The sequence below is a fragment of the Odontomachus brunneus genome, unplaced genomic scaffold (genome assembly GCF_010583005.1).
Source record: "Odontomachus brunneus isolate Ranch 3 - 2012 unplaced genomic scaffold, Obru_v1 Obru_scaffold_011, whole genome shotgun sequence".
NCBI lineage: Eukaryota > Metazoa > Arthropoda > Insecta > Hymenoptera > Formicidae > Odontomachus > Odontomachus brunneus.
In genome coordinates, this window is record NW_022639461.1 from 2,636,736 (window position 1) to 2,647,832 (window position 11,097).

General features: G+C 40.6%; 1 protein-coding gene across 10 annotated transcripts in view; it reads left to right on the forward strand.

The window, feature by feature from the left end:
- Positions 1-11,097, forward strand: part of LOC116840792 (Down syndrome cell adhesion molecule-like protein Dscam2) — a 123,635-nt gene that overhangs the window by 50,768 nt on the left and 61,770 nt on the right. For all 10 annotated transcript variants that reach the window (XM_032807980.1, XM_032807978.1, XM_032807984.1 and 7 more), the window contains 2 exons: positions 1,217-1,378; positions 1,795-1,944. In XM_032807980.1, coding sequence (XP_032663871.1) covers positions 1,217-1,378; positions 1,795-1,944 — 312 coding nt within the window. The remainder of the gene's footprint in view (positions 1-1,216; positions 1,379-1,794; positions 1,945-11,097) is intronic.

Consider the following 11,097-nt stretch of genomic DNA (forward strand, 5'->3'; position numbering starts at 1 on the left):
CCTCACCCAGTCTCTCTCTCTCTCTTCCTCTCTCATCCTCACCCAGTCTCTCTCTCTCTTCCCCCCCCTCTCTCTCTCTCTCTCTCTCTTCCTCCTTCTCTCTCTTTTAGACTCCTGCCTGACTGCCTGCCTTGCCTTCCACGTTCTTTACAACCTTATTTCCACCCCCTCTTAGACATGCCCTTACCAACCTTTCAGCCGAGCCCATCAACTTACGTGGGCTGCCGGGTCAGGGGCGGATCGCGACACGAGATTTCGGATAAGACTACGCCTTTTGGGATTTTCTACTCTGACCGCATAGTTCCTCCTATGCTCGCATCAAGCTCCATCGTGTGCCTTTTCGTTAGCGCGTATCGTTAGCCGCGCAGAAATGACGAGGGGGATTGGACGACGGGAGTTGATGCGATTTTCCCTAGAAAAGGAGGAAAAAGAGAGAGAGGCTTATACCGCAGCAGAATTTTCATGAATTGAAACTGCAGTTTCTTATAAATTCTCTCGTCATAGATTCGCGCCGCCGCGTTGCGAATAATTCTTTCAGTGAATTCGACGTCTCCCTAAAACGGAATGCATTGCGGCGCGGTGCTCACGTGACATGAGACATTTATTCGCGCGAACATTCTTATGTAACGCGTGAGCCGAGCACGTTCCTTTCTATTCCTACTATTTATTCACGATACAAGATGGTCGGAAGTTGCACGATGGCTGCAAAGTTACGCTAATTAACGCGCCTTTTTCTACCCTCTCCTCCGTGCCGTTCAACGCTCCGCCATTGGACGTTCTTTGTGTTCCGTTAGCCAATCGTCATTAAATTTGCACTAAATTAATGACGGTTATTTGTAACTCATTTTATTAACCAGTCGTATAAATTCGACGTATCGCATATGCGCAGCGGACGTGTAACGCGCGTGTTTACCCGCAAATACAAACAGATCATTAAGTGTGTATAGAGCCGGAGGCATAAAATTACACATATCCGCGCGTGTGTTACGCTCTAGTTTTTCGACGTCGAGAACGACGTCGGGGCGTCGTCGTTAGGAGCGTGACGGATCGTTCCCGGAGTGCTTCTTATCCTTCTGGACGTTTATTAAACCGAATCGTAACGGCGCGCCCGACGACGCGGCTGCGAACGCGCGCGACACCGTTAACGTTCTTATGGTTCCTGGGAAGGCGCGCTGCATGGGCACAGAGGGGTGAAACCTGTCGTTACGTGTTACAGTGGTGAACCAGCGTTACGACCCGGAAGTGCAAAGTCCCAGCGGCTTCCTCGGCAACAACGTACTTATGCGCTGCAACGTGCCCAGTTTTGTTCGCGATCACGTCACGGTCACATCGTGGCTTCAAGAACCAGCTTTCAATATCTACCCCTCCACGATGGGCGGTAAGCATTATCGACGGTGACGTTGACGCTGTTGCGTTATAAGCGCCAACCCGGCGAAATAAAGTATGGCCGAATATACGCCGTGTGTGTTGTGTGCGTGCATGCGCGCGCGCGCGCGCGCGTGTGTAAGCGCGCGCGAGGGGAGGTGCGCGCTTCCTTTAACAATAGAACAACACATCGTACCGCGTACCGGCGAAACTACAAAACCTTTTGTGTACGCGCAGTTATCGTGTGCGTTGTGCCGCAATAATTAATTGTGTTATTATATGCTATTGGAAAACGGGAGTTATGTTACATCGCGTCATTTACGCTCGCGCACGTATAAACATGTAATTTCCTCTTCCGATCGATTTGGAGTACCGCGATGTGATAGCCACGTAATTCGAGCCCGATGTGTGTTGTTGTTGTTGTTGTAGATGGCAAATATCATATGCTGCCGACCGGCGAGTTGATGATAATCAATATTACGCGAAGCGATGCACAGATGACTTATCGGTGCAGGACGCATCATCGGCTAACTCAGGAAACCGTCGTCAGCAGCAATGTGGGACGCCTGCAACTGACCGGTGAGTGTGTCATAGATTTTTCTCGTTGTACACACAAACACACGCATACACATACACACACATACACATACTGGATGTTGCGTTTCCATTCGGCGTTCTTTTTTTTTTTAAGTGTGTATTCTTCCACTGTGAATCGCGGTCAATCTTTTACTGCGCGCTAAATCGAGATGGAAATCGTTCATCATAATCGGCGAGCGTTTTATGCGATATATATCCCTATGAACCGAGACATCGAATTAAAAATTAACACACCGTCACGGCAAAATCCTCTTGCAGTTGACCGCAAAATATGATTTGGTAATTATTTTTTCTCCTTTGAAACGTTCGGTAGCTGGAGCGTCACGAGTTTATATATTTTTAATCATTAATTACTCGAAAACAATCGACGAATTTCGATAGTTACGTTAGAGCGAAAATTCAATTTTAAATTGTCAAATGATTAACCTTCAAACGAAATAGTGCACACCGTTGCACTTTTATCTGAGCGTCCTTAACGTTTTTGCGCGCAAATCTCGTCGTGTCGTGTCATTAATAGTCATTCTGTAGATCGGGATTGACTGGCGGGAACAAGTTCGGCTCTGTCGTTGTATTCAACGCGTTTCAAACAAAGACGGGTTTGTTCCAGCAATTATTAAATTTTTCAAAACGTAAATAGAAAAGAGCTCGGACACAGGATATCCGTTCTGCTTGTCGAATGGTAAATTCCGGTTCCGCCTCGAGCTGAACGTATATCGGACGTATGGCGGAGTTTAATTAAATGTTTACTTTACCCACACTCGCGATTCGATCGATACAGCGGCAATTATACTTCCTATATTTTTCTTTTTTTTCTATTTGGAGTGAAAGCAACCAAAGAAGAACAATGGGAAGGGAAAACTCATCGAAATTTTTAATGCGTGTATTATACAGGATATAATTTGATAATAAATGACACATCCATTGTAGAAGTCATCAAATTGAACACATAATTCTTCTATTATTTTGCAAACAATCACGTAAAATTTAGAATTATTAATTAAAAAATGATTGGATCACGCGAGATATACGATGGATGAGCTGTGACGGCGACATCTGCCGTCCTATGCTCTCTCGTACACTGACAGAAAAAGTTTTGCCAATTTAACAAAATACTAGTACCCACAACAGATGGTTTGTTGATATGGGACAGCAAATGATCCCGCAGTGCGGACAAATGATTTGTTACTTTCGATTCTAAGCAACACTTTTGCAGTGAAAACATAACTAACCTAACCTAAATAGACACGGACAAATGTGATTGATATCCCAGACGATATATGTTTGTTAAAATGACAAATGATGAAAAACGATTTGTAACGGTTCGATCTGTTTCCCTAATGATTATTAAACAGCAAATGTGTTTTTGTTCTGATAACCGAGGGATTTTTCTCAATACTCATTACGTCTAATTGAATAAACATGATTGTGCGCGGTAATGCACTAATCTTCCTTAATTAATAATAAAAAATCTGCGTGGTCATTTGCAAAATGATAGAAGACTTTTTTGTTTGACCTACAAACATACGACTGTCGTGTCGTCTATCACAACTCTTCGCGCGTGATCATTCGTCAGTTTCTTTTAATTAATAACTAAAAATTTTATGTAGTTTTTACGAAACGATAGAGGAATTCTATGTTCAGTTCTATGAATTCTACTTGTACACAAAGAGTGCGTCATTAATTGTCAAACAATCCGTATATATGTCTCTCCCGCGTATAATATAATATACAATATAATATATAATGTTTACATATTTTTTTCGTACGTATTGCAAAATAAATATTTAATAGATAACAGAAAAATTGTCCATTATCGTGATTGCCAATAATTAATATCCGATCGAAGGGAACAGCCGAAGCGTTTGAGAGAGACAGAAAGAATGATTTATTTCAGAAAGCATTACTCCTCCGTTTTCACATAATTTGTTTTCTTATCGCAATTCTCTTATCGCGTCGTGTAACATTAACTTGGATCTCATCTCGCGATAGCGAGAGTCGTGAAGATGAAGAGAAGGTAAATGCGGCTGCTTTTGACTGCCGGTGTGAAATTGTTATAACGGCTTCTTTAACGATAATCGATACTTAATTATGTAGTGACTGCGAAAAAACGACGGCGTATATAGTATTCTGCAAATTAATGTGGAGGGCCGTATAAAAGCGCGAGAGGAGCAAGGGAAGAGCGCAAAGAGTTACGTCTTGTGGGTTCTGCAGTGGTCTGACTAGAGACGTATATCTTCTCCTAGGATGTCATATCGCGCGCGCGTAACTCGTGCGGTGTTTTAATCGCATCAGCACGGACGTGAAGGGAAAACTGAATCGTTTCTCCGTCATCTTACGGTGAGATAGAGATCGATCTAATAAGACCGAGCCCATTGGAAAGGCATCTATTGTTATTTAATAACAATCGCGTGCACTTGCAATTGAGCTCTAGTAAGACAGAAGCAGAGTTTGGAAATAACGCGTTACTTGTAACACCATTATCGTTACTTTTTTTTGATAACGACCGTTACTTTTTCCTGTTTGTAACGAATTCAACCGTTACTTTTATCGTTATTTTAGTTATCTCTATTCAATAAATGATGTATTGCACGCTGATGAGTGCATTATATTTTTATTTTTGTGGATAGAAATACCTCGATATTCGCTAGAAGACAGTAGGTGGTTTTATCTTATGTAAAAATAATTATTAGTGCAGAGTAGGATTTTGATTTGGATTTGTTAAAAATTTTTAATAAATTTAATAGTAAGTATGTTTAGTGTAGTTCACTCTTTTTAAGAAACTATGGAACAAGTGTATGTATGTATTGCACTAAACATACCTATTATAAAATTTATTAAACATTTTCAAAAAATTGTAATCTAGTTCTGTACCGACAATAATTTTTATGTGAAGAATAGTAAAAGAGAAGAAGATGGAATCAAGCTCATAAATATTATATATATTAGTTCTCCGAGTTAGGATTATTGCAGTTTTGAATAGTTTGTTCTTTCTAGATGAACTAGCTAAATATAATGATTTAAGTTTCAAAATAATAATTTTATTTTAAAATCAATTACGCTCGTATTTTATTTTAATATTATAAAATAATAACGAAAAAGTAACGAACCGAACGAGTTACTTTTTAAAATTAATAACGAATAACGGTAACGAGTTACTTTATGAAAAGTGACGGTAACGTGTTACTTTTTTAAAATAACGTTCCCAATTCTGGACAAAAATATCAGTGCTCGAACACATACTTTATTCTGGATATTCTTATCGTTTTGATTTTTAAATATCGAAACTTTGACCATAGAAAGTACATATACGTGTATTGAATATGTGCGGATATTCTATGTTGAAAATTTAAATATACTCGTATTTAAGGACCGAAACGAAAAGGATGTCCGAAAATCTGGCGCAACCTTTAGAAGAAGAGGTTCCATTATCCATGATGGGAGGATAGCGTCCTGGAAGGTATTCATATTTTGCAAACGCCATTTCCGTATTCATATTCTGCATATGTAAAGTAAAAGTACCAATTCCCGAGCACGTATCTAATTCTGGGCAACATTCCAAAATGTCCTTTTTAAAGAAAAATTCTCTGAATATCCATAGGAATGTGAACTATAGATTCTCAGTAAAATTTTTGTCAGGAAGAACGTTTTGAAATGCAAGCCTGGACATTCTTATTGTCTTCGTTTTTACGTACGAATATGTAACGCTAGAATATCAAGCGAAATTCTACAGTAATTTTTATTCTGAAATTATTTTCGTGTGTATGTGTCTTATGTTAGAAGTTTAAATATATGTATTTAACGCTATAGAACTCTAAACATAAAAGAATTATATGAATAAGAGTAAATAGTAGCTAAAACATGAGTAAACTTTATCCAGTGCTTTTTCATTCGTTCATATTTTTCGAAAAAATAATCGAAATTTAATCCTTTCACTTTTCTAATCACGATGCAAAAAACATCAAGGAATATAAAACTATTAATGTTTTTGCAATTTAATGGAGTTGAAAAAGTTATAATGGAAAAACAAAACACATGTTTTGAAAAGAATGGTTGAAAAGTTGACCTGAGTAAATTCACCCATGTTCAGAGTTCTAAGGTTAAAAATAAAAAAAAAAGATAAGAATGTCTAGGACCAGTATGTGTCCGAGAATTGGTACTTTTACCTTATATGTGCGAAATATGAATACAGAAAAGGCGTTTGTGAAATATGAATATAGGAGAATACCGATTGTGCCCTTCCAGGACGCTGTCCTCTCATCGTGGACAGTGGAAACCTTTTCTTCCAGAGGTTGGGCCAGATTTTTGAAAGTCCGAAAGAGGTAGATAGAGAGAGAGAGGGAGAGTGTGGAAACTTTAAAACTAGGAGAATCTCTCGTGATATCACAAATTTCGAGGAAGACGCGCGACTTATTTAAAGTTTCTCGTAGCTTCGAAAGAGAGAGAGACAGAAAGAGAGAGAGAGAGAGGATCGTCGTGATTTCGCGCGCGCGTCGCTTACTTTCCGCACATACTCGTATCTCTATATTCTTCGTTCGCGAACAAAGTTCTCCCCGCGTCAAGCTAGTCTTGGTGGAGATGCGCTCCGCACAATACTAATTATATCATCATTTTGTAAATACTAACTGTAAGCCATTATACCGACGTTACAACTATACCGACGTTAAACATGCTCGTGTAATTGAAAAAGTGTAAACCCGTGCAAAATCAGCCGACATCACACGGGCATGATTCGACCTCGAGCGCGAGGATGTTTGAAATCCACAACCTGTGCGCTGCTTTAGTGTATTTCTAATCACGCAAATATTCCCGACGAATGTCAATTAATTATCGCCGCTATTCGCTCGTAGGTTAATTACCTCGTGTATCATTCGACGGGTTGCCGAATAAACGATATATTGGCTGGAAGCTGTGGCTGCCGTAGCGACAAACAAGAGCGGCGGGTAGTTTGTTGCTTCTATACAACTAATTAAGGAGCTCGGGATAAATATTTGTTCAAAGGGTTAGTCAGCGAACAACAACGCGTGTGCGCCAGCGTGACAGGGCGGCGGGCGGTGAGGTCGAGGATAATAGATTTTAAAAGTGTCGCGCGCCATACCACCTGCGCTGCCTCGACGGATTCCTTCGACTCCGAGCGCGTCACGATAAATAGAATAACTCCAGCTCGGGAGCGTCGTTATTAACGGGAACAAACAGTTCGACACGATGACCCGACGAGCGCGGCGGGCATAATAACGAGGCGATCTGGCGCATAAAAGCGTGGCTAATGGGCGGCGGAAGAATTGCGCGCGGTGTTCGATAGTAGCTCGAGTTAGCTCGCTGTCACTGCCAAGGTGGCGGGCGGAATTGCCGTTTGTGTGCCACCGCATAATCAGGCCGAAGAAAAACCGATCCGACGTGCCCGGGCAAGAATATCTCGGCGGACGTTAAAAAATTCACGGGTTTCAATTTTCCAGAGGCGTACGCGTTCGCTCGCTCGCTCACCCCCACTCGCGCACTCGTAATAAAGCTGGTATGCGGGACCTGACGGCCACGCCGTGCCGTACTCTCTCGCGCTGGATGTTTCCACTGTAAGATAGAAATTTATGCTAAGCGCACTTACGTAGTTAATAACTTAATAATGGAGTTCGGGAGAAATTTGATCGTTTGCATATTTCGGTCTGCCTCTGCCCGACTAACGCGCTCGCGTTCGCCACCGGTGCGACCGGCGTACACTAAATTAACCGAAATCTCGATGTACAGTAGTTTTCCGGAGTAACGAGGAAACTTTTCGGCATTATCCGACCCGCGCCCCACTCGAATTCCCGGCAGCAGAGCGAGAGAGAGAGAGAGAGAGAGAGAGAGAGAGAGAGAGAGAGAGGCAAACGCAGCCTCGAATTTAGAATTGGCACGGAACGCTTTTAACGTTTCTCATACGCGCGTCGGAAAGATATAATATCGCGAGTATCAGAGCCGACCATAAAATAATTTCCAGCGGGGATCCGGCAGTGGTATTGGAGCGCCATAGCGCGGATATAACGTTATGTTACGCTCGTTTGATTTATCGCGGACTACGATGCTTGAATTTTATAGGCGTGTGCCTTCGTACAAAGAGACGTCGCGCGTCGGCTTGAAGTCTGGAAATTTGGAGACCCCGCGGTAGCCCGCGACGTAAAATATGCCGCGATAACAATCGGTTAGTCTAGGGACAGTACTGGTAGTCAGGTCTCGGATTTAAGATTGCCTTTAGGGGAGGTTCCGGTTTAGATAACCGAAAAATAGGAGAATTTTTTACTTTTAAAAAAATGGACATCGACATAGGACTCTGACTATGCTATTTATCATTGCTTTCAGTATAAAACAATTTTTTTTAGTTGAAAATATTTAAATTTCATCGTCCAGGTCTTTTGTGCTAAAGGCAGTGCCGGCGGACGTCTCTAATTGGTAGACAACATTACAGCTCGTATAATAATATGGAACAAGTAGGAGGAGAAAATTTAAAGACATACTTTAAATTTGCTGGAGGATGAACCTTTATTATATGCAGAAAATAACCAAATGATGACTTCAAAGTCTTTTCTCTCTCTCTCGTTCTTTTTCTTTGTTATTTAAAGCGAAAATAATTTTGAAAAATTTTCAAAAGATTTATATTCATTTTCATTTAGGTTCATTTAGGTTTATTCTCCAGCAAATTTAATATAAGAGTTTAAAATTTTTCTCCCATTTATTTCAGATTATTACACGAGCTGTAATATCCATCAGTTAGGGGCGTGGTTAGCAGAAAAAATTTGAACGGAGTTGCTATTTTTAAATGATTTTTTTTATATTTAAAACAATGATAAATAATATGGTCGAAATCCTATATTGATATCTTTATTTATTTCTTTGAGAAAAATTTGTAGAATTTTTCTGGCTAAATCTATCCTATTTCTTGGCTAAATCCAAACTTCTCCTCAAGATTTATTTTTAGATACTGTACAGATTATTTCGTTGTTTATATCTGACGATGAACTTGAGACAATCTGATATATAAAGATAGGACTATGAATACCGGCCATAGAGAGACTCGTGTTTCTACTTGATATCTCTGTGTCCTCACTGGTGCGTTTTCCAATACTTGTTCTAAATATGTCACGGAGAAAACTGCTACATTCACATATTCCATGTTTAGAGAGAAAATTTATGCGACTTCAAGTTAAACAGATATGGCATTAAGAGTTACCGTTACATGCCCATCTATACATTTCTCACAGTCATAATTCTTATGACTATGCGCGATATTCAATTATATCCTCAGATATATGGTTGCCTCAAGCGAAGAGAGTTAATTGTTGTCCCTCTGTTGTAGTCTGTAGAACAAATATTATGTTTGAGAGGCCCGTAAGGTTTGATTACACCATACATGATTGAGAATACCGCCCAAACACGTGTGAAACAAGCAGCATAGAGAGCCAGTGTACCACTGTCAGAGTACTGTAGTACTATAACCGTTTTGTATGCATAGACGAGAAGTAACATTGATATTTTGTTGTGGCCATATTCAGACCTGAACCATATTCAGACAAGTGATATATCCTTAATATCTTTCCCGTGGCATGGAATTGTGCGCGAATAATCGTCCGGATTTTGCGTGGTGAAATTTTTTCTTGACAAATTGTTTGACCGTAAATCGGGATTCCGTTAATAAGAGTTGTATATTTATATGAAATCACACGGATATAATATTAATGAACTATAACTAATGCGATACTCGTGCGACGCGTAATTAACGAATAACGATGGTGTCGACGTTTTGTTATTAATTGGGATCATAACGTTAAATCAAACGATACGCCGCATACTGTTACCGTATCTCACGTAAACGATAAATATTTTCGTCGCGACGTGCGTGCGCGAGGGGAGGTGTATGAACGCGCCGAGTATGAACGCCGCCGTAATCCAGCGCATTAATTCCCCGTTAAATGTAACAGCACGTATGCGTCGCTGTCCACACATCATTTGATCGCGAAATAACACACGTGCCGAAGAGGAGGGCACTTGAGTATCTATGGACGAATCAATAAACCACGCTGCATTTCTACCGCAGATATGCGCCGGTAGATTGAGTGGCTCGATTTTAACAGTGCGACGCGAAATAAAAATATCCGCAATTGCAATTGAACCAATGGGATCACGCGGGAAACGGTGTGGACGGCTCGCAGTTTTTGCATCAATGACGACGTGTCTAATTTTTGCGCCGTGTGATCGCGATTCGCTTAATCTCTTTAAGGACGATTTGATTAAAGCCGGAAAAGAGATATTTAATTTCCAAGTGACGGAAATACACACGACGTCAGTCATGCGGTGAGTTTTCTTTCCCTCTCGCGGTGAATATTTATTCGCAATAACGCCCGCGTTTTGCATCCTCGCCGACAGTGTTTGAGCTCAGGGAATTGGATGAATGTACATGCACGCGTCTCTCCGCATTCCTCTGAGAAGGTTGATCATAAAATCATCTTGCACGAGAATGTCCGAAAGTAAAATAGAGAAAGATTACCGCGCGGAAATACGTCGGCGAGGTAAGCGCAAATTAGGAGTGCGAAAGCGATTTTTTAATAATGCACTTGACAACGTGTTAATAAAGAATGCACTGTGAAAACTTAATTAGCGAATACAGTTTAGCCTTTGTGCTCCGCATCACGCAGTTCCGCGCAACAGAGACGTGCAACGCGCAAGCATGTCACGAATCTCTTTTGAAGATATATCTCTTTTGAAGATTTTAACATTTTATATATGCATATATATATATATACACACACACACACACACACACACACACACACACACACACACACACACACACACACACACACACACACATACATATATATATATATACAGGGTGTCTCGTCTCACCTTCACAATCTCTCGTGAGGACGTAGAACGGATTGAGATGAACACAAAAGTCCCATACTGTTTTGTGATAGTAACCGAGAGATTAATTAAAGAAGATTGGTGAATGATCACGCGCGATATGGTAGATGAGCTGCAGTGGCACCGTCTGCCATTGTATACTTATACATTAAGTAAAATTGAACAAAAAAGTCCTCTACCATTTTGCAAATGACCACATAGATTTTTAGATATTAATTAAAGAAAATTGTTACATGATTGTGTATC